The following is a 23432-nucleotide window of genomic DNA, read 5'->3' as shown; positions in this document are numbered from 1 at the left end:
GTGCAGTTTACTGGTTTTTTTTTTTTATTGCTGTATTCAGAATATTACTAGAACATTTGGCACCTCAAGAAATAAATTCTCATAAAAGTAAGAAATTTGTGTGTTGGATTTAGATTTTTTTATTATTTTTATTTTTTTTTCTTCCCAGAAAATCACTGCATGGCAACGTGTTGCATGTCAGGCTTTCCCCATGAATGAGGAGCATAATCCTAAAGTATTCAGTGAAACTAATTGCGCCAGCAAATGTGATGCCCTCAGCTAGCAACGGGGGTCAGGTCCCTGCTTGTCTCCGGATCAGGCAGATATTTTTTAGATTTTATTTTTCCATGATCACAGCTGTACCTTATATGGGCTATGAATAGACCAACAGCACCATGAAAAGTATTACAAAATCTCTCCAAGTAACTGTGTTGCAATACAGTAATTATGTATTTACTTTTCCTTCTATCTTTACTTTTACTATGTAAGCAGATCTCAAATATTATTGAATTAACCTCACATTACCTCTGTAAACTATTGCAGTCCTATTTTATCAAAAAGAAACTGGGGCACACACAGCAATACGAGTGACTTGCCTAAGATCATGCAAGTCAGTGGCAGAACTACAAGCAGAAAAGCTCAGCAACTCATATTCAGCATTTGATTTCCACTTTGATCTTGCTTTTATCCAGTTTTACAGCTATATTTAATGTTAATTAGTATTCATACCTCCTCCAAACCAAAACAAGAACCTTAAGCCAGTGGCATGATCTTTGAAAGACTTGAGGTTCTTACAAAATCTGCCAATAATGAAAATTTTTAAACATTACTCAATACTTGACAAATCTTGTGGAGAAGTGTTTTTACATTAGGTGATTTTTGTGGATTGAATGTGTCCTGTATGATTAACCCCTTTATGTGCTCCAATTAGCAAGCCTTTGCTGAGACTGTTAATCAGCTGTCTGGTATCATGTTGTGATGTAAAATCTCTTCTCTTTTGTAATAAAACTGACACTTTATATTAGTTGTTTCTAGTGTTTTAGCTGTGTTGGTTTCAGGGTACTAGAAAGACAAGGTGGGTAGACCAATTTGTGTTGGTAGGAGAGACAAGCATTTGAGCTTACACAGAGCTCTGTGTTAAATATGAAGTATCCAAACACGCAGTCTTTTTTTCTTAGGCATAGTTCCCACTGGAGATTTGCCTGGTTGAGGACTGTAAAATTCAGTTCACAAAAAATAATAATTGACACGTCTATAGCATCTTTCAACTGAAGATTTCAAAGTATTTAGCCTCCCAACTCTTCTGTAAAATGAATAAGGGATATATATAGGAATCCATTCACCATCATGGAAATGCAGCCAGCTCTAATGTGTAGAGTAGCAGCTCTTTTAACAGTACAGGTGAGTTCTATACATGGCATTAGAACATCAGTGGAAGAACAATATTATAGTCTCTTGAACCTGTGAAGGGATTTTCAGATTAATGTGTGACATTGCTTCCTCACAGACCCACAGATATTCCTGTGTAGCGCTGTCCCCTTGGCTGGCTCTCTCTGGTGTTGAGATCCTTGTGGAAAAGAGTTAGGAATTTTGGGGACCTGGGTGCAGGGCTGTGTATTAATGCCTCAATAATTAGGCAGAAAAAATCACACACTCTTTCCCATCCCCTGCCTCTCACTGCACAAGGGAAACTTGGTTGTGGAGGCATCCGCCTGCAGAGGAAGTTATGGCAGTACACTTCCAAAGGAGCTATGCTGCTTGGGAGTATGACAAGGAACACCAGGGGCCCTAGAGTTGTCATGGAGACACTTCATAGCTCTCCACACTTGGCTCTTTTCTCTAAGGCAGTGATTCTCAATCTGTGGACCGCTTGCACTCAGTCAGCAGACAGCTGCATCTTAAAGGGCCATAACTAATGGGGGGCAGGAAAAGCATCTGCTCCAGAGATGTGTATACAAGTATTGGGCAGTGCAAAATCAGGCCCAGTGGGGGGGCGAGGGGCAGCATGCAAAGTCTCCTCCCTGCACCAGGAGTACGCAGTGCGCAGAGGGAGCTGCCAGCTGTTCAAAATGGCTGGTGTTTCCCTTTAGGCATCATGTGCCCCTGGCAGGGTGAGCGTGGGGGGTAAGAAACTTCACGTGTTCCCCTGCCCCCAGATCGCAATTGGCCTGGGGACAGGGAGCACATGAAGTCTCTTCTCCCCCGCCAGGGGTGTGTGGCAGGTAGAAGTAACTGCCCCTTCTATTTAAGGCCCTGCCCTTTATGCCCGAGGCCCTACTCCTGGCCCCTCTGCAAAAATTATTGCCCACCCCTGGCATAGATCATACTGAGGCCTGTCATTCATCCCTTCCTCTTCTCCATTTGATCTCATTTATTGGCTTAATTACCATCTTTTAGGATGTTGACTCATAGCTCTACCCTTAGTCTCCTTCTGCTTTCTCTCTAGTTTAGTCCTATGTTTCAACATGTCTCATTGACATTTCTTCCTGAATATCTCATTGTCATCTTAAAATTAACATGGTCAAAACTGAACCCCTGATCTTTTCTGCCAAACCTCTCTTCTCCCTCCGCCCGCTCTCTGTCAGTGTGCTGACAATGCTACCATTCTCCCTGTCTCTCTAGATTTGAGCTCTCATAAAATGATTTGTTTTATCTCTTGCCTGATTATGGGTTCAATCCCACAAGTCCCTACTTGTATGAATAGCTTTGCTGTTCTGTGAAGAAATAGCCAATATGTAAGAATTATTGTGTACATTGAGGTTGGCTTTGCTCCAGTTTCCAGTGGAAAAGTGCCTGTATGAAAAAACTACATGGTTATGTCAGTCACTAAATGGCACACTTATCAGCTGTCTCAGCAGAAGGATTCAGGGTTGACTGTGCCTGAATATTGAACTACCTTTTTGCCTCTGGAAGTTGGTTCTTCCAGAACATGGAGAAGGCTCATTGGCCAAGAAGTATGGGAAACCTTACAGTGCTGGTGGGATAGCATTCCTGTTCAATGAACAAAGGATTGGAATCTCTAGTGCTGTCATTGAGGCACATTTAATGAGCACTAGCTGCATACAACAAAATAAAAAAAATACGTGATTGTGCTGTACTTCTTTGCAGGAGTCAAGGCACTGTTATTTATAATCACTGACTTTGTTATCTACACCATTGCCTGAAAGGAGCTTGAAAAGCAAAGCAATTTGTACAACAGCTGCTTCCACTTGTGGATCTCTCTATCAGTTTAGTGTTAGTGGCTAGCATAAGTGGTAAAATGACATAAACGTTGAAAGTGTATCAAGTCTTGTAAATGTAAATACAAGTGGGTACTTGAATCTATGGGAAGAATGATATTTTGTGGTTTTGGGTTGATGGATCTTGGGTTTTAGAATTTACTGCTTCTGGGTAAGCAAGTGTGGTAAGAAATGTGGTTCAGGTGCAGGCTTTTATATACTGTAGTTTCAGCTGCAAAATTTCTGGCGTGGGATTTGCCAGATATTATTATTCAGAAGTAGTAATTACTAATTTAGATAAGTGGTAGCTCTTAGATCTTGCAGAGATGTTAACAAAAAATGATAGAAATAACTTTGATTCCGTCCCTGAAGAAACCAGAAGTTTAATCTATATCAATATCACAGGATTTGGCAACAGTAACCAAAATTCACAGGATCATAAGCTGACCAATTTAAAAGAATGGCTCATTTTAGGGCTCATTTAAAAGAATTGCACACTGCCTAGAGTGATTCCTGGGTGGTGCTGGAGGCTACAATTCAGCAAAGCACTTACACGTATGCTTAAAGGTAAGCATGTGGGTAACACACATTCAAATCAATGGATTTTTAGATGTGTTTTTAAGTGCTTTGCTGAATTAGGACTTACAATTGAGGGCTGTCAGTGCCTCTTACAAGGTGATCCTCATTTTTCAAGATTGGGTCCTTCTCTGGGCTGGATACTATATGTATAGACTTCATATACTTTTCCCTTCTTCACATTCTATAGGCAGCAAATAAAATTAGATCCTGTGACCGCTGGTAAGGAGTTTAGACTACAGTACTCTTCGCAGTCAGCGTTTGTAGAGTTGGGTCATTAGTTTGTATGAGCAGAGTAGACATCCTGTTGTCCTTTGCATAATGTACAGTGCTAAGCACAATAGTCATCACTCAACAAATAACAAAGCACTAAAAAGATTACAAGGAGGATTGCAGTTAGATTGGCAAATTAGCCAGGTTTAGATCCTGAATAGTACACAGTATATTTTTCTTCTTAGTTATATTGTGTGAATTGTAAATATTGTGTTAAATGTGAATTAGAGATTATTTTGTGGTCCATAAATCAAATCACACTGTACGATTCTCATCTTGATAACTGTAAATCACATATCTAACATCAGCATTCCTGGTTTGAAATTAGTATAATTCCTGCTACTATGTAGGCTGCTTGCCAGCTGCAATAGTGTTTATTCCTATTGAAAGATAAATTAGTGTTTAAAACTAGTTTTAAAGGAAACTACTGATTGAACTATATTACAAGAAAACTCTTGTTAAACCCTTTTTTCAAGTGCTGTACAGAGGCAAAATGCTCATTTGGTTCTCACCTTTTTCAATATAAACTCCACGGCTACTACAGATGATTTTCTAATTATAAAAAGCCAGGGTCATTGTTCACAGATAGCAAGCAAGAGAACTGAAAGAGGCCCAACACCACATTGCAAAATCAAGTTGCTCAGTCTTCTGTTTCAGCCCCAAGTGGCAGGGCATATGGCCCTGGGCTTCAGCCCCATGTAGTAGAGCTTTGGCTTTGTGCCTGGGACCCCAGCAAATCTAATGCTGGCCTTGCTTGGCAGTCACCGTGAAAACTTCTTGTGGCCCCTCAGTGGGTTCTGGACCCCTAGTTTAGAACCATTAGTTTATACAACTTTTTTGTTACATAATAGTTTAATTTCAGCATCAAGTGAACAAAGCATTTGATTTAGTTTTCTATCAAGGAAGAAAGAACAAGAAGTTTTTTTCTGCAAATGTTTGGTAAATTTAAAGTAAGATACTGAAGCAACATGGTGAATAAGAAGCCCAGTTGTGCATGCACACGCATATTTAATGCTATGAATTTGAGATGTTCCACTAACGTCATTAGGACTGTTCACATGTATAAAGTTACGCATGTATGTACGTTTTTGCAGAATTGGAACCTACGCCTGTTTTGCCCCCGTCTTTTTATTACGAGAGGCTTACAGGTGCCTAGATAACAAAGAGTAGCATATCTTCCACTCACCTTCAGTGCCCAGCTTTCAGAGAGAGGACTGCAGTTTTGTGAATAAACAGTGTGAGTGAAAGAGCAAATGACAAGTTAGGTGGCTCAGTAAGCAGTTGATTCATATAGTTATCTGGTTTACACATGCAGCTGTAATAATTGCACATAAAATACATAGTTGAGGGTGTACTTCAGGTATCCTTTTCTGTCAATGTGTTTCAAAGTGCAAGTGTATCTTGGGAGAACCTTTGAAGTTCTAAAGAAAAAAAAAGATGTCAGAAATTTTTTATGAAAAATCGAAGAGTCACAGAAAACCTTTAAACGTTGATAGGATAAAATAAGGATTTGGCAAAAAACAAACAAGCAAACAAACTTAAGCAAACAAACAAATTCATTGAGATTCCTACCCAGCTAAAGTCATTTCTTGTCAAAGATTCTTGAACTTGCCTTTATTTTAAGAGTAGTCTTGTAGTACCTTATGCCATGTCTACACTAGGAAATTATTTCAAAATTACTAAATTTGATTTAAGAATGCCTGATTTAACAAATTTGAACTTGTATGTCATCACTACAGGGAAGAATCTAATGTAGTCTGAGGCAGGCTCTGTTAATGTGGATATGTTACCTCAGATTCAGAGCCCCAGGAAGCACTCTGGGGGAGGGCTCATGGAGGCCAGTAAGTTCGAATTAGTGGCACTGGAGTGTCCATACTAATATTATTTTGGACTTACAAGTTGGGAATTAGTGTTATTCTTGATGAAAAGCTGGAATACAGAGTTTGAATTCCATGGCCCATTATTCTGAAATAGTGGGCTTGGTAGTGTGGGGTATTTGTAATGTCAAGTTGGAAATTTCTAACTGTGAAGTATCCCTACCATTTGTGCCTGAAGAAACTTTGTTTGTTTCTGATTTGAATGTTTTTTTGCTTTGTCTGGATATCTGTTAGCATTTCAAGGCCATCTGCATGCATATGTCAAGTTTGAAGGAGGTTCACAGGAAAAGTCTGTATTGTATCTTCCAAGATGACAATGAGGTTTTCCGCTGTTGAAAAAACTGCCACGTTCTTTCGATTTACTTTTGAAAGAACATGGCAACAGTCTAGAAGCAGGGGAAGTTTTTTTGAAAAAAGACCACACACCCTTTGATTGCAACTGGAATTGACGAATTAAAAGCTTAGTCCCATTCACACATTGCCCAATGCATTTAGTTCGCAATGCTGTTGCTAAAATCATTTTGTTCACATTCTGCTTTTCACATCTGTTCACATTTGCTCTGTTTGAATCCCTCCACTGGCTCCTTTTTTCTCTGTGCTTCCAGCTCAAACTCCCTGATTTCACTTTAAGGCACATCCCCGTGCACTGCAGGCTACCTCTCTATTTTTATTTCCTCTCACATTCTTCCTCCTCCTTGTCTCTTCATCTTCATAAACCACTTTCCTTGGCATCCCTTTCTTGCCTTCTTCCTTCTTGCCTCTAGGTCTCGTACCATGAGAACCCCTGTACATGGAACTCATTTTCCAAGTCCAAGTTGGGCCACTACTGATCTTTAGAATATGAAGCTTTTTAAAAAATTAATGCCTTCTTGATATATTTTATTTAGTCTTGATCAGTAATAAAATAATAATCCTTTGTATTCATCCAGTGGCTTGAATCATACAGCTTGTTAATCCATTCCCCATCTTTTCATTTAAATCCATACCTAGAAACTCATTTCTATAGAATTTGTCTATATTCATATATTAATTATAACCTCCAGATGGGCTCTTGGCACTACTGGTCATGTCACTGTATTCTTTGTCCTTCCATATTGATATGGACACATTGCCCATGCTAAATAGAAACAGGCACAAACTATTTATTGAGTAGTGTAATGAACACGTGAGGTTACTGACAAACACACATTCTCTTTTCAAGCATACTTTTCCAGAGCAGATAACTTAATGATACCAGAAATTATTTTAGTTAGATATTTGATCACTTTAATGCAACTTTCTGAGAGTGGTTTAAGAACATTTAAGAGACATGAAAGTGATAGGTAGTATTTTAATGTAGAACTTTCCAACAAGTAGATGCTGAAAGTTGAGAAGTTCATTCAATCTGTGGTGATCTTAAATTATGTCTCTTTGGCAGCATGTCTTAATAAATATAGAAAAATTATACAGTGGCATGTTTTCACCTGCTGTATATTTGGATTTTGTGCAGATGTTCTGTTACTTCAAAGACAGCACATAGTATCTGGAAAGTGACATAAAATATAGTTGCATTGAGGGGAAGAGCAGTTAAAATATAGTTTCTATTTGAATCATGTTCTGACTCTTGATTTATTCAAATTCAGTTAGGTTTTTTTTGAGCAAATCTTTTGATTTTCTGAAGCTAAAACTGATAACTCTTGGTATGAAACTTTATCAGGAAAAAGGTAATTGGCGATAAGTTTTTGAGCAGTTCTAATTGAAATTTTGTCTTGTGCTGTCAGAAATTTGTCTTACAAAGGAAGCAAAAGAAAGCCGAAATGATTAGGTATTATATATTACCTCCTGTTCCCTTTTCTGTTGAAGTCTGTGGGATAAGAACTCTAGAGAGTTAAAGGTTTGCTAAGAATATATAATTAAACTGATCGTTCAAAATTGTTTTTAGAAATAATAGTTGCTGTTTTAGACCTCACTTCAGTGAGGCACTGAACCATGCATCCAATGCTTAATTTGTAATGAAATGCATACCAGGTCTCAAGTAATTAATTAGGTGCTGAGGCTCAAACAGTTGTTTTACTTTCATAACTAAGGCTACAAGGCAAAGGAGCTGGGGCTATGAACAGCCAAACCTAGTGGTGCTAGGGCTTAAATCCTGGAAGCACTGGCATAAATTAAGCACTGGATGGGTCTAGCTTAAGCATGTGAATAGTTCTGGTGCCATCAAGATAGACACATGCTTACATCCCATGCTGAATTCAGACTTTCATATCTCATTGTGAATGTCAGTGCTGTTACTTTCCCAGAAGGAAGTGGAGGCTAAGGGGGAATCTGAGAAACATCAAATACACCTCCATTGTTTGCATTTATCAGAAAAGAAAAAAAAACCACTGAAAATGTTTGTAAAGATGAGTGTGATTACTTGTCAATAAAAGTTATATAATTTATTTAACAGCAGATTAATTAAAAAAAAAGATATTACCAGTTGGCAATTTTTGAAAATCTTTTGCTTTTTTCCTAGGGCATTTAAATGCTGAGATTAATTTTCTGTGTTATGCTATTTTATTATCATTGTCCTTGTGATTTTGCTTGACTACATCATAATGATGTTAAGTATGTGACACAAATATTGCAATGGGATAATCAAAATGAGGCACCGGGGTTATTTGTGGCTCTAGTCAATGGTGAATTGAATCTCTAGCTTTTCACTGTGAATTCTGTTACTCACATCTGTGTAGTTAATCACATGCTAGACTGAGCTAGTTTGATTCAGAAACATTGACATTGAGCATAATCCAAGTGTAGCTTTTCCAGTGCGTTGGGCCATTGTGCCACATGGTGCTACTCTGCTGAACTCACCAGCTGAGAATCTGCTCTGTTGTTTTTGTAGGCATTCAACTGAAAAACCATCTGCTTTCTTACCATTTTACAAAATACAAGTTGTTAATTTAATATTAGTTTTACTAATTACTGAATTTTATACAACTTAAGCTCTTCTGTTTGCTTCTAGCATTACTTATGTTAATATCTACATGTATTTTGTTTCCAGCTCTTCCATGTTGCTTACATCCTTATCAAGTTTGCAAATTCTCCTCGCCCAGACCTTTGGGTGTTAGAAAGATCTGTAGACTTTGGAAGAACGTATGCACCTTGGCAATATTTTGCTTGTGAGTAGTAATTCTTGCATCACTGTGGTTTTTGTGGTTTTAATCATTTGTACAATTTAAAAACAAAAATCAACCTGGGGGTTTCACTGAATAAAGTTTGGCAATGTGACATGTGTTTGAAAAGGATCCAGCATAACTGTTAACTCATAATCCTAGAAAAGCCTTATTCTTAGCATTCATTAGCAAAATTAACACAACATGATTTGAAAGTTAAGAAACTTTTTGATTAAATTAGCCCAGAGACGTACACTTTAAACAGGTTAGTCACTTGTTGCCAGTAACTTTTATTCCAAAGAGCCTTAAGAAGTCTCTGCCTATGTCTATATTACAGAGTTTTTTCAGAAAAATGGCTGTTTTTCTGAAAAAACTCAATTACGTTCACACTGCAGTTGCTTTCTTTCGAAAAAAAAATCAAAAAAACTGAGGAAGCAGTAAACCTCTTCCTACGAAGAAGAACGCCTGGACGGGCATGTCTGGACGGGGAAGAGGGGTTTTTTTTTTTTGAAAAGAAGAAGCCTCCAAGAAATAACACAGGTGCCCTGGTGGCCACTCCATCCAAAGTAATCACAATTCTATAGTTCCTGTCTCCTGTCCCCTCTTAAAGCTCCAGGCACCCTGGACAAACCTTGTGACAGGAAGATGACCCTGGAGCAGCACCCTGACCATAGAAAAGTAGATTTGATATACTGGACTGCTTGATGTTTAGGTGTGTAGATCGGGACATGAGTCCTATTTATGGCTCCCCGCAGTTGGGGAACCCCAGGGCGGTAAATCCTGGGACAGTTGAGTCCAGGTCTCTCAGGCGGATGACCCTGTGTAGCAGGATGGAGTTGATGGCCCTCGCCACCTGCAGAGGAGACCAAAAAACACACAAAAAAGAGCATGAGAGGGAGTCCCTGAGCCATGGGAAAGTGCCTGCCTCTTCCCCTCCCTTCCCCCTCCAACACCCCAGGAGCCACCCCCTATGAGGCTGTCTTCCCAGCAGCAGGGTTGTGTGAGGGCGAGACGACACAACCCCCCTGGGGATGGGGCTTACCTCTCTCTCCAGGCTACCCTACCCCGCTTTCCCTAGGGACCACCTTTTCCAGGTCTTCTCCTCTCCCCCCTCATGCAGGGACTGCAGCGCAAGAGTGCCTTACCTCTATGAGGAGGGCCCTGACGTTGGACTTCCCCATGCCGAACTGGTTGCCCACTGACCAGTAGCTGTCTGGGGTGACAAGCTTCCAGAGGGTGATTGCAACCTTCTCCAGGGGAATGGGGGCCGCAGGTGGGTGTCTAGGAGGGCGGGAGCGAGCCAGGCACACAGCTCCAAAAATGTGGCCTTCCGCATGCGGAAGTTTTGGAGCCACTGCTGGTCGTCCCACCACTCTACGACCAGCCAGTCCCACCAGTTGGGACTGTATCCAGCCTCCAAAAATGCCTCTCGACTATGGTGTGTGGTTGCACAGGTCTTGCTCCCACGCATAGGGAGAGGGTCTCAAGAATGAGATCTGAGTCAAGCTTGTGCAGGGCCAGAAAGGCAGCCTGTACAAACTGCTGCAGAAACTTCAGCATGGCCATGTGGGGCCATTGCATGCCCAGGGGCAGCTCCAGCTCCATTGCATGAAGAAAAAAGCTGTGGCATCCAAAGCAGGCACTGCAAGAGCTTTGCTATCCCTTGAAGAGGTAGGCAAGCACGCAACAGAAACAGAGAAACAGCTGTTTCTTTAAGCACGTCTCAGCTAGGCTAAGGCAAGAGCACTCAGAAGCAACTGCTGACCTAAAGCCCTGCCTGAAGTGGTTCCAGGTGGCCTTATATGCAAGATAGCATCCATTCAGTATGGACGCTATCTTTTGAAAAAGCAGATTGCTTTTTCGATGTGCTTTGGCAGTGTGGACACGCTCTTTTGGAAGACGTTTTTTCAGAAGATCTCTTCTGGAAAAGCTTCTTCTGAAAGAAGCCTGGAGTCTAGACGTATCCTCCGACGAGGTAATTTTCAAAGCAGGGCATACTGACTTAATCGGATAACTAGTGGAGGACACATTATTAAAACTCAGTATAGTACTGCAAAAATGTAACATTGCCCTTGGGTTTTTCTTTTTCTCTCGTTAATGTCTTTTAATAGTGCCTTTCACCCCACTTCCAGAATCTCAACATTCTTTATAAACACATGTACAAGCACCCTAAAATGTAGCCATTTTTGTAGTGATATGTGGAAGCCATGTCAGTGCATTGCCAAACACCAAGGACAGTTTAGGACAGAATGGGAAGGAGAATGTGTTCATTTGCTTTAATATTTTTAATTTTTCTATAGTAATATTTCTGTTTTCAAACAGGCTAGGTCTACACTATGGAGTTTTTTGCGCAAAAACATTTGTTTTTGCGCAAAAACTTGCGGAGTGTCCATACCTCAAGCGTGTTTTTGTGCAAGTAAAATGAAAGACCAGAGGGTTTTTTCCTGTGTAGGTATTCCTCTTTCTATGAGGAATAACTTCTCTTTGCTCAAGAGCTCTTGCGCAAAAAGGTGTGTATGGACGGGAACAGGGTTACAGGCAGTCTCCGGGTTACGTACAAGATAGGGACTGTAGGTTTGTTCTTAAGTTGAATTTGTATGTAAGTCGGAACTGGTACATATTGTAGGGGAAACTCTAGCCAAACATTTCTCCAGAGCTCAGTTTTATTCTCCCACACCTCACTTCCCTCAGTCCTTTATTCTCAAGCTGAGGTGCCTGCTGAGAAAAGCCGCTCTGTGTCTCCCTCATCTGCTGGGGAGGAGGGCGCTAGCTTCGCGTCTCCCTGGTCTGCTGGGGGGAAGCAGCTAGTGCGGGGTTGCCTCACCTCGTTTGTAAGTCGGATCCATGTAACCCGGGGACCGCCTGTATTTGTACAAAAACAGGCAATCAAAAAAAAGCCCAGGTGCCCTTGTGGCCATTCTGTACATAGCAATCAGAGTTTCCTTTTGAGAGAGCATCCATGCAGTCTGGACGCTCTCTTTCGCAAAAGTGCATCGCTTTTTCAATGCCCTTTTGCATTATGGACGCTCTCTTGCACAAGAAGCCTATAGTGTTGACATAACTACAGAGAGATAATTTGATTCAAGGAAATAATCTATTTGAAAGCATGAGGATCCTTCTTTATAGTTTTTCGTTAGCACGACAATGCATGTTTCTATATGGTAAAATTATTCTTACTTTACTAGATTCTAAAGCAGACTGTTTGGAACATTTTGGAAAAAAAGTTAATGCTCGTATTAGGAGGGATGATGATGTTATTTGCACTACAGAGTATTCTCGAATTGTGCCTCTTGAAAATGGTGAGGTAAGTGCTTTTCAGAAGACTGGAAAATTTAATTTTTTACATTGGAAGTAAACACAGTTAAACAGTGGTAGCTTGTTAGTACGGGTTGAATCTCTCTAGGGAACCCTCAGGACTTGATCAGTGCCAAAGCAGAGAATTTGCTGAACTACAGGAGGTCAATATTGTCTAGCAGCATAACCAATACTTCCACTGCTTCCTGGGCTCTTAGAGGACACTTAGGGAGAAGTTGGAGCTAAAAAAACAGCACAGAACACAGAGCTGGGATTGGTGGCTTTAAATATACTTTATGGGACTGCAGAAAACTTGGTCACACCTATGATAAGTGGACATCAGGCTAACTAAAATCATGCTGGACCATGGATGTTGCTGGACGGGAGAGTGCCTGACTAGAGAAGTTCAACCTGTGCATTATTATGGAACATTTGCAATTTCAATAAAACTTGGCCTTTTAAGTCAATTTTTTGAACTTGGATGCCTAACATAAGGTATGTAAATCTATACAGGCAGTCCCCGAGTTACGCGGATCCGACTTATGTCGGATCCGCAGTTACGAACGGGGCACTTCCTCTCCCTGGTCTCGAGCAGACCAGGGAGAGGAAGGAAAGCGGCGGCGGAACGCGCGGCCAGCTGACAGCCCAGACGCGTCTGGGCTGTCAGCTGGCCGCGCGCTCCGCTCTGCTCCCCCCCACCCCCTCTGCAGACCAGGGGGAGGGGGAGCAGAGCGGAGCACGCGGCCAGCTGACAGCCTGGCTGTCAGCTGGCCGCGCGTTCCGTCGCTCTGCTGTGCTCCGCTCTGCTCCCCCTCCCCCTGATCTGCAGGGGGGGGGGGGGCAGAGCGGAGCACGTGGCCAGCTGACAGCCCAGATGCGTCTGGGCTGTCAGCTGGCCGCGCGTTCCGCCACTCTGCTCTACTCTGCTCCCCCTCCCCCTGGTCTGCAGACCTGGGGGACGGGGAGCAGAGCAGAGCAAAGCCGCAGAGCCCGAGGGCAGCAGGATAGCCACGGTGCGTCTGGGCTGTCCCGCTGCCCGCGTGTTCCGCCGCTTTGCTCCCCGTCCCCCTGGTCTGCAGACCAGGGGGACGGGGAGCAAAGCAGAGCAAAGCCACGGAGCCCGAGGGCAGCAGGATAGCCACGGCGCGTCTGGGCTGTCCCGCTGCCCCTGTGCTCCGCGGTTTTGCTCCGGACGCCTGTGGTACAGCAGCTGGGGCGCTGCCGGTTGGTCCCGTAGCGCCGCTCTGGGTGCCACTGGACCAACCCAGCAGCACCCCAGCTGCTCTGCCCCAGGTGTCCCCTAGTCAGCAGCTGCTGAAAATGACCAGTGGCTGACTACAGGAAGCCCCTGCCCCGGGCTTCCTGGAATCAGCCGCTGATCAGTTTCAGCAGCAGCTGACTTGGGGATGCCTGGGGTTCTTAAGTTGAATCTGTATGTAAGTCAGAACTGGCGTCCAGATTCAGCCACTGTTGAAACTGATCAGTTTCAGCAGCGGCTGAATCTGGACGCCAGTTCCGACTTACATACAGATTCAACTTAAGAACAAACCTACAGTCCCTATCTTGTACGTAACCCGGGGACTGCCTGTATTCAGACATTTAAGAAAGTTTCTGAATTTTTATAAAAGTGCTCAACACTACTCACATTGAGAAATGAGTGTTCAGCACATCTGAGATGAGGCCACCTGTTTAGCTTCATGAATATAGTTTAGGTGCCTTGCTTTGGACACCTGAGTGAAAATGTTGGCTTCGTTTTCTGAGGAATCACATTGACTGCTGTGGGTCTGGTTCTGTGAGAATTGCTCGTGGAATGAAAGTTTTCAGAATCAGACCTCTAAATTTCAATGAGAAGTAAGTCTTCTATTAAAAAAAAGAAAAGTAAAATGCTTTAAGTGTATAATATGGGGTGGCCATACTTACTGACCTGCATATGATACTCTTTTGAAGTTCGAGAGCTGGGTGCACGTGCCAAGGCATGCGGCTTCTGCCCTGCGGCAGGATGGAGGAGCTAAGGGCTTCAGTCCTGGCGGAGGCACCTGCTGGCATTGGGTCTTTACCAAAACTGGGGCTGAAGCCCCTCAGCTCTGGTAGGTGCCTCACAGAGGGCGAAGCCCTGAGCCCTGATAAGTGCCTTCCATGTGGTTGAAGCTCCTAGATCCGTCTTCCCACTGGTCAGAAGCCCTTGGCCCTACCATGCTGGTACAAGGCAGAAGCCCCAAGCTCCCCCTACTCTAGTCTGTTAGGTGGAGAACAAATGGGGATCTCTGCAGTGAGGGGTAACCCAGCCTAGTGATTGGGCCACATGCGTTGCCCTCCTTCATTTCAGTGGGCCACAAGATTGTCGTAACCAAGATGATCTCCTGGGATAGGTTAGTTTTGCTAACTGCGCTTGAGAAACTACAATTTGAGGGGGTGTGCCAGTTGAACCACAGCAGCGCTTTGGTTGGAGGCAGAGGGAGTATTCCCTTTAACCTAATGTGTATTAGTGGTTGTACCTGCCATTCTTTCCAACATAATCTTTTGCTGGAGACAGGCTGTGTCAGATCAAAACCCAAACTTCCTCATTCCTCAGGTTTTTGAGAATTGGATATTATGGGATATACCATTATAACGGGAGGTTTGTGATGAACCTTGTATCCAGATTCAAACTTCTTGAAAATTTGGAGGGGCTGGATCTAGTGTTCCAGTTTTGATTTATAATGGTCTATGAACAAGTCTTCAGAATGGTCCAAAAACGTATAGAAAAAAATAGCATTTTCCATTGCATTCTGTGGGGTTTTTTTTATTAATTTCCTGAGAATCCTGTTGAATCATCCCCCATAAAATGCTGCATGACTTTTTTTTTCGTAAGGAGTAATTTTGTAATTGGAAATGTCAGCGATACAATATTATGTACTTAAAGTTTATAGTAGCCACTTGGAAACATGAATCTTAAATCTGTTCAGTTAAAAATAAAAAGTTTTTGCTAAGTTGTAGGCACACTTTGGTGTGTTAATTTAGGTTTCACTTATGATTGCTGGGTTACAGGCATCAATTTATTTTTCTGAATAAGAGCACTGAAGCATATGTTTTGAATTATGAAACAAACCTGTTCTCTCATGGAGGGAAATTCTAAGTAACATTGTGTACTCTTTTTTAAAATACATGAACACACTCCCAAGCACTGTAGCTATTAACAGAAACTTATTCCAGGAATTTTTGTGCCTTAACCTATAAATGTTGGAAAAGGGCAATATCATGAAATTCTAATATAGGCTCTTACTTTGTACTATACACATAAAAATATTTAAATTTTGATTTAGTAGAAGAGTTACTTCTAACTGAAATATAGAGGCCTGACTTCGTAACTTTATTTCCATGAATACTAGACAGGGTTAGAAATGAACAATCTGCAAATTTGTGGTTGCTTCTATTATGGAAACCTGTAGATGATGCCCTATTGTTAATGTTACTGATTGCTATGTTTTGACAAAATAAAATCTTTACTTTTTTATTAGATTGTGGTATCCTTGGTAAATGGCCGTCCAGGAGCAAAAAACTTCACTCAGTCTCCCGCATTGAGGGAATTTACTAAGGCAACAAACATCCGCTTGCGTTTTCTCAGAACCAATACCCTTCTTGGGCACTTGATATCCAAAGCTCAACGGGACCCCACTGTAACCCGCAGAGTAAGTAGCATTATTCACAAATGGATGTTCAATGGCTGCCCTTCATTGTACAGCAGACTTTCGATAATCTGGCACCTTTGGGACCCAGTGGGTGCCGGATTATTGGATATGCCGGAGTATCAGGAGGTACTCCGGCAGGGGGGCTGTGAGGTGTCTGGGGTGGGGAGGTCGGGCAGGGAACGGTGTGATGTGGGGTGAACCGGGTGCTGGTGAGGTGCAGCGCTGCGAGACCAACCTGGCAGCACCCCAGCTGTTCTGCCCCACGGCTTCCCCAAGTCCGCGGCTGCTGAAACTGACCAGCGGCGGACTTGGGGAAGGGCGGGCAGAGCAGCTGGGGTGCTGCCGGGAGCCGAGCAGGGGGGTGAAGGGAGGCACTGTGGGACCAACCCGGCAGCACCCCAGCTGCTCTGCTCTGCACCCTTCCCCCAGGTCTTCAGCTGGTCAGTTTCAGCAGTGGTAGCAGCGGACTTGAGGAAGTGGTGCGGAGTAGCTCCAATTGTCCATCTGGCCGGAGCACTTCTGGGTTCCAGTTGGTGCCAGACTATTGGAAGTGCCGGACCACTGGATGCTGGACAATTGGAGTTTTACTGTATTACAATAAATTAAAGTTCATGAATTTCTTTTGTTTGCAAACCAACAACAAAAATTTATATGGTTCCCTTCAGCTCCATTGGGGAAGGAAGCTAAGTTGGGACAGATCAGCATAGTAAGGTTTGTGTGGAGGGGAGGGTCATGCTTTCTCAGGGTGTCCAGAACTGTACGCTACTGTGTTACCGCTCTGTTAGCAAAAGAGTTTTGCTGGAACTTAAAACTGGTATGATAGCTCCTTGCCACACCAATCTGCCTTGCCAGCAAAATTCTTGAGTCTCTGTCTATCCAAACCTTGCTTTGCAGATACCATCCAATGAATCCCAATTCCTGAGTTCCCCGAATAAGGCTTTTAACAGTGTCCAGTTGCTCTCACTGGACACTCACAGAAATTAATCAGCCCCGCCCCCCATCTTCAAATACATAGAATATACAGCAGCCTGTTAGTTCTCGTGGGGATGCATGCCTTAACTTTAATATAACAGCACTGAGATGGTTTATATTAAAAACCAAGAATAATATTATCAACCAAGAAAGATTTATGACAATAAGCAAGAGAAAGAGGTAAGTTTCTTTCAAACAAAACAAAAATAATGCTTTGTATTGCCATTAATTGAATTCTAGCAAGCCACATCTTCTCCTAAAACAGTGTCTTATGTACATCAAGTGATCAGTAACTCCAGTTCTTCAAGGAGGAAGATTCACCTCTCACATAATCAGAGGGTCTTATTCCCTTTGAAATGCACCCTCAGGAAAAGATTTTTCTTTCCTGCCACTTGTGTCCCATGCTGTTGTCTCATTCTCATGATAGCTCATGTTTATTTCAAACATGAGTGTACTTCCATTGTCTCTGGCATTACCTTGCTCAATTCACCATGATGAAACAGGCAAAACAATCTTCCTTTGTTTAGGGGTAAATTTGTTTTTCAGCTGGCTGCATAACATAATTTTAAGAACATATGATCAGCACATGTATATACACAACCCATGCATACATCACATAATGACTGTCAGGACCCCAATGTGTCACCATTCTCTATATATCTCACCGGACACTGTTCAGCTAAATATTCTGACAGTAGTGTGTCGAGTGTGCCCTTTGCTAGTTAGAACATAGGGCCTCTTAGGATCACAGAGAGGAGTGGCTCAGTAGAATGCTCCCTTTCCCCACTCAGTTCTACATAACTGCCTGCGGGTATGCCAAGGAACATCTAATTCTTTTATTTAGGGAAAGTGTTTTTTAACCCTCTATGGACGGTTTGGGATCCACAGGATTTTCATGTGGGTCTTTTGGGCTGTCCATGTACTTGTGTGACTTAGGGACCCCTTGATGCCAACTAATATGAATTACCAGCAGTATATGGGGTTTTACAGAGATTCCCTGGGTTGGATATTTACATAATAGTTCACTCAAGGGTGGGGTCTAAAGTCCTTCTAAGGGTCAGCAGTACACTGGTGGTTGTAATCATTACAAAGTATAGGTATGTGTGCTATTTAAAAAATTATGTATGTACACTGAACATTATGTACTTAAAATCTTGGCATTCAGGCAAGTCACCAGAGGGTGATACACCTTGGAAAGGCAGGAGGTAACAGACATTATCTCCCTCTCTGGTCATTTGTGTATTGTATCACTCACCGTGTACGCCTTTTTACATAGTGACCCATAGGCCAAACAAGAAATAGCAACATCTGCAAGATGAAACCAATTGCGGAGTTGTGAAGGGTGTGTGGGTGGAGAGCCTGTGTATGAATAAAGACAAAGGATTGTTCTGGTATATCTTGGGATGCAGGGAAAAGAGTAGGATCCTTCACTTAGTTTATAAGTCAGTATGTTCATCTTGGGTCATAATCAACTTTGCTGTAAAGCACTGCAAGGATTTTAGATGAGCAATATTTTAAAACACATGAAAGTATCTAGTTAATTAAGTCAAATCTCTATTTAATGTATATAATTTTTTTCATATGTAACCATTTGTTTTCAAATGGTTTCTGCTTGCTATAACTTGAATCTTTCTGCTTTGTTGAATGAAATTAATTTCATTATAAACTTATCTAAGTGCTGTGTTAGCAGAGCTGTGGTCCAATGTGAAACTGGTGAGCTGGGGTGTACTGCTTCTTTGGATTCACCCAGTGTGTGAATATTGTGACTAGTTGGTGAACCACAGGAGGGAGGCCCCAAGGAGATGCTTGTAAGACTTGATATTTGGGGTGTGCCCACTGCTGACCTGTAGGCTGACAGGTAGTTCTGCAGGCTCTAGAGGAAAGTGTCTGTATTAGTCATGGCCAATGGAGTTGGGGAGCTGATGCATGGCAGGCACAGATAAGACTTCCTCATACTAAGAGAAGATGGTAATAAAGTCTGTCTCAACCCTAGGTGATGGGCAATCACTCATTGCCGAGTATGATCATCTTCCCTGGGAGTTATGTACCCTCAGGTGGCTGATAAGCTGAACCTTGAACCACAAGTTCTATTACAGTGAGGACAGATGTTTCCAGGTATAGCAGGAGGCTGTTGACCATGACTAGAAACCAGTCTCTCCTTCCTCCTGCACCTCTTCTCCTCCTCAGCTTGTCAGCGGGCAAATTCAAAATGCAGGGGGCCATTGCATAGGACTTGTCTCCATTTGGAGCGCTCCTGGGCGAGTGTCTCTCAAGTATCAACGTCAGTGTTGCACTTCTTTAAGTTATCCTCTAGCAAGTCCTTATAACAGTTCTGTTGTCCTCCCAAGTTACCGTATCCTTCTTTCAGCTGAGAAAACAGGACCTGTTTTTGGAGGCAATGGTCTGGCATCCGAACAACATGACCAGCTCAGCGAAGTTGCTGATGGATGATCATTTCCTCGATACTAGTGGAACTGATATTAGTGCACCTGTCTTCCTATTTGATCTTCAAGATCTTGTGGGGGCAGAGTTGGTGATACCTCTCAAGGGCTTTCAAGTGATGTCTGTAGCTTGTCCAGACTCATAACATAGTGTTGGGAGAATGACGGCTTAATAGACAAAAAGCTTAGTGTCTGTTTGAATGTTGTGATCTTCAAAAACCCTGTGCTGTAAATGAGCAAAGGCTGCACTGGCACAGCTCAGACGATGTTGGATTTCTACATCAGTATCTGCCTTGGATGAAGGATAACGTTCAAGATAGAGAAAATGATGGACATTCTCTAGTGCCTCTCCATTGGTTTTAATAGATGAGGTGTATGGTACCCCATTTGGAGAGGGCTGATGGAGCACTGTGCCACAGCTTAGAAGTCCCCTGACCATTTTGTGGGGAAATAAGAGATGTGCAGACTCTCTGATGGAATAATCCATAAGAATCTCTACGCATTGGAATTTGCAGTTTCTTGACACAATGTTTATTTACCTATCAGTTATACTTTAACAACCGTGGCTCCAGTCAGTGCCATTTGCGTAGGGACTGTACCGATATGTATGGGTCTCCTCCACAACAACAAAAACTTACCCATTCCAGGTGCATGGCAGCATACATTATGTAAGCCCATGAGACTTAAGTGTGTCTTTAGGATTTCTTTAAGGTATTATCTACAGGCTAAAATAAATGGAGTACTTACGGTGTTTGGCAAGCAGCTTGACTTCAGCCTAAGGAACTTCTCTTGATATAATCAGCCTTCTTTGATGGTCAGAGGACATATGGGAGGGATCTTATAAAGTAATAAGTTTCATTAACTTGCTGACATGAAGAGGATCAAGCACTCTAGTAGAGAGCCACTGTATTAAAAACTATTGTATACACACAAATGAGCCTACCCTTCCCTCCGTACAAATAACTGCCATACTTCCTCAATTTATGCATTGATTTCATGAGGTTAGAAATTATCTGCAGTACAAGGAATGTGGTTTCTGAATTCTGACAACTTGGAAATAGTACTGTTAGTCCAGTGCAATGCCACAAAGTAGAAAGAATCCAGAGATTGAATTACAAGCAATCATTATGGAGTGAATGCATTAGGAGATACTACCAGATAAAGCGTCAGGGACCATGTTTAATTTTGACCAAGATACTAAAAGCACAAAGGTGGGGAGTTTGGTTGAGGTTAATGTGGGGGAACCCCCCCCCCCCACACACACACTAAATGTGGTTAGATGTGAATGTGTCCATCTAAATAGAACTAATTCAGGAAGTAAAAATATGGATTGAATTCTCGGCTCTACTAAAGCCAATTTATTATGTCTGTTTGGCTCAAAGTAGCCTGAAAGTAGCCAGAGAGGACCAGTGAGGGAGTCCCCCTATATCAGGAACTCTCTGCCAGCCATCTCCGCTCCCCGGCATAAGGAGAGGGAGGGTACACTTGGAGGTGATGTGGGCTACAGTAGAGGAAGGAATGGAGAAAGCTCAGCTGTGCTTGGAATGAAATAGAGGTGACCCTTTAACATGCACTGAGGATCAGGAAGCTGCAACAGGCTCCCTACAGCCTTTCCTAGCCATTGAGCAGAGCAGAGAATCTGCTCCAAAGTTTCTTAACTGTACACAGACATTACTATAAATAGTGGTATTTACACTGAGTGAGTTGAAATGACTAAATTCTTATCTGCCGCAGCCTGGGTGGCTGCAGGGAGTGGTGATGAGATCGGATACTTTTCAACTCTAGGTCACTAGTTCAAAATTTGGCCATGTCAGTGATAAGTGTAAGTGAACGGGTGGGGCTCAGTTCAGTTCCTAGAGTTCCCATGGTCATAACTCACCCTCACCCATCAGCTGGCACCCTTGTTGGCAGATACACAGCAGAAAGGTCAACAGCTGAATGGGAACGGAGATGGAACTATTCATGTGTAGGGGCTGTGATTCTAGAAACAAGACACTTTATCAGGACAGCATGGGTTACTGTCTGTGCGGTGGGTAAGGCTGACCTGGTGTGAATGGCTTTGATTAATGAATCTGGGCCTCATCCTGAAACATGAATATAGGTAGGAGTTTGGCTGTTGAGAAAAACTGGATCAGGTCCTCGATGGTTATGTTTGTTGAATATTCTGAGAAGCAAGATTTAGTGAGGAAGTAATGGTTTTCTGATTTGCTCTGGGCTGCCATCACACAAGTAAAGGAAAGATGTACCCAGACCTCTTGATTTGTTTTACAGTATTACTACAGCATAAAGGACATCAGTATTGGTGGACGATGTGTTTGCAATGGTCATGCTGAAGCCTGTAATGCAAAAAGTTCTGAAAACCAATACCAGTAAGTAAACTGAGCAGCATGCTTGTTTCACAGACTGTAAACCAATACACAGGCATTTTCAAATTGTGATTTTTTTTATTATAAAAAAGTGTGTCTTATAGTATTCTTCATAATGTTTTCAAAGTGAGGCTTGATAATGTGTATGAAGATAGGCTGAGTGATATTCTGTGTGAAGTGTGACAATTAAATGGTCCTGCTTTGGGCCTCTTCCTCCTGAGGTCTCTTCCAGCTCTAGGATTCTGTGATTCTATGAAATGAGTGGGCATTAGGTCTTTTTAACACAAAAGGAGGGTTTGCTAGACCAAGTGGTGTGTTAAACTGGTATTTCCCCAAAGTTCGGTCTCCACCCACCTGTAGATTATGGAAAGATTCTAGATCTATGGCCAGGGGGCCCTAGGCAAACATACGTCTTCTGGCCTGCAGTAGAGGGCAAGCCCAGGGTGCAGGAGGATTGGAGAATGAACCCTGCCAGCACTTACCCTACAGCAGTAACTGCTGTTCCATGGGGATGGAGCTGGTTCCCTGCTCCAAGTGTGAGATTTGGTGCGTGGGATTGCAGTGCCACTCAGGTTTCACCCTGTTGCTCCTCCATCGAGGGGTGGCTGGGTCAAATCTGAGTGACTCAATGACCGTGTGGATCAAATCACAACACTTGAAGGTGAGAGTTGGGACTAGCCCCATGTAACAGGAATCAGCATTGTGGGGGCAGTATGGGATGGGCTTACTAACCAGCCCCCCTTCCCTGAGCCTTCCCTCTGGCTCAGGATTAGTGGGCATTGTGCTAGGGCAGAGGGCATATATATTAAACTGTTGGGTCACTAAAATACATAAGAATATAACCTCAGTTAGTGGATCATCTTAAAAAAAGTTTGGGAACTGCTTCATTTTACTCAACTCGTTGGGATACTTAAAACCTGCAGTTAGATCACCAGTTTATTTCACATTGAACAGACACATAACATAGGCTAGTTTCTGACCAAAGTCAGTGGAGTTACTCCAGTTTTACAGCAATAAACTGAGATCAGAAAGTACCTTTGATTATTATGTTGATCCCAACAAGAAAGTCAGTGCACTAGATCCTATTACTAATCCCCTTAGCCAGCTATACCTTTTCAGAAAATTATGTGTAGATTCCACTGTATTCTACAAATGTCTTCATTATTGTCACTAACTTTGAAGTAAGTACTTTCAGGACTGAGGCCTTGGGTAGGCATTTTGATTAAATCAAAATAAGTACAAAATATTTTTTTTTTCCTTTTGGAGAATGGTTAATATTTAAACAGCTTTCTAGTTATTTCTGATTACATAATTGTCCTCATTTTGCATTATTTTTGTGACTAAGAAGATGTTATGATGTTAAATAGGTGTAAAAGTGCACTCTACTCACTGCACCCTCTTTTGGCAATTCTGGGGATTAGCTCTGCCCAGTTCAGCATCCCCTATTTCTCTTGCACTGTTTCAGCTTTCTTCCCACTCACAGAGGTTATGTCTAGACTACAGGCTTCTTTTGGAAGAAGCTTTTTTTGGAAGAGATCTTCTGAAAAAACTTCTGAGAGAGAGCATCCACACTGCAAAAGTGCATCGAAAAAGTGACCTACTTTTTCAAAAGAGAGTGTCCAGACTGAATGGAT

The 23432-nt window shown here is 42.4% G+C and overlaps 1 protein-coding gene across 4 annotated transcripts in view; it reads left to right on the top strand.

The window, feature by feature from the left end:
- LAMA3 (laminin subunit alpha 3) overlaps positions 1 to 23432 on the top strand; it is a 194752-nt gene that overhangs the window by 19681 nt on the left and 151639 nt on the right. For all 4 annotated transcript variants that reach the window (XM_025181720.3, XM_075920832.2, XM_014570532.4 and 1 more), the window contains exons 3-6: positions 8946 to 9063; positions 12243 to 12361; positions 15849 to 16019; positions 21704 to 21801. In XM_025181720.3, the coding sequence (XP_025037505.3) occupies positions 8946 to 9063; positions 12243 to 12361; positions 15849 to 16019; positions 21704 to 21801 (506 nt within the window). The remainder of the gene's footprint in view (positions 1 to 8945; positions 9064 to 12242; positions 12362 to 15848; positions 16020 to 21703; positions 21802 to 23432) is intronic.

The sequence above is a fragment of the Pelodiscus sinensis genome, chromosome 2 (genome assembly GCF_052426305.1).
Source record: "Pelodiscus sinensis isolate ZL-2025 chromosome 2, ASM5242630v1, whole genome shotgun sequence".
NCBI classification, from domain to species: domain Eukaryota; kingdom Metazoa; phylum Chordata; order Testudines; family Trionychidae; genus Pelodiscus; species Pelodiscus sinensis.
This window is presented reverse-complemented; position numbering and strand designations above follow the sequence as displayed.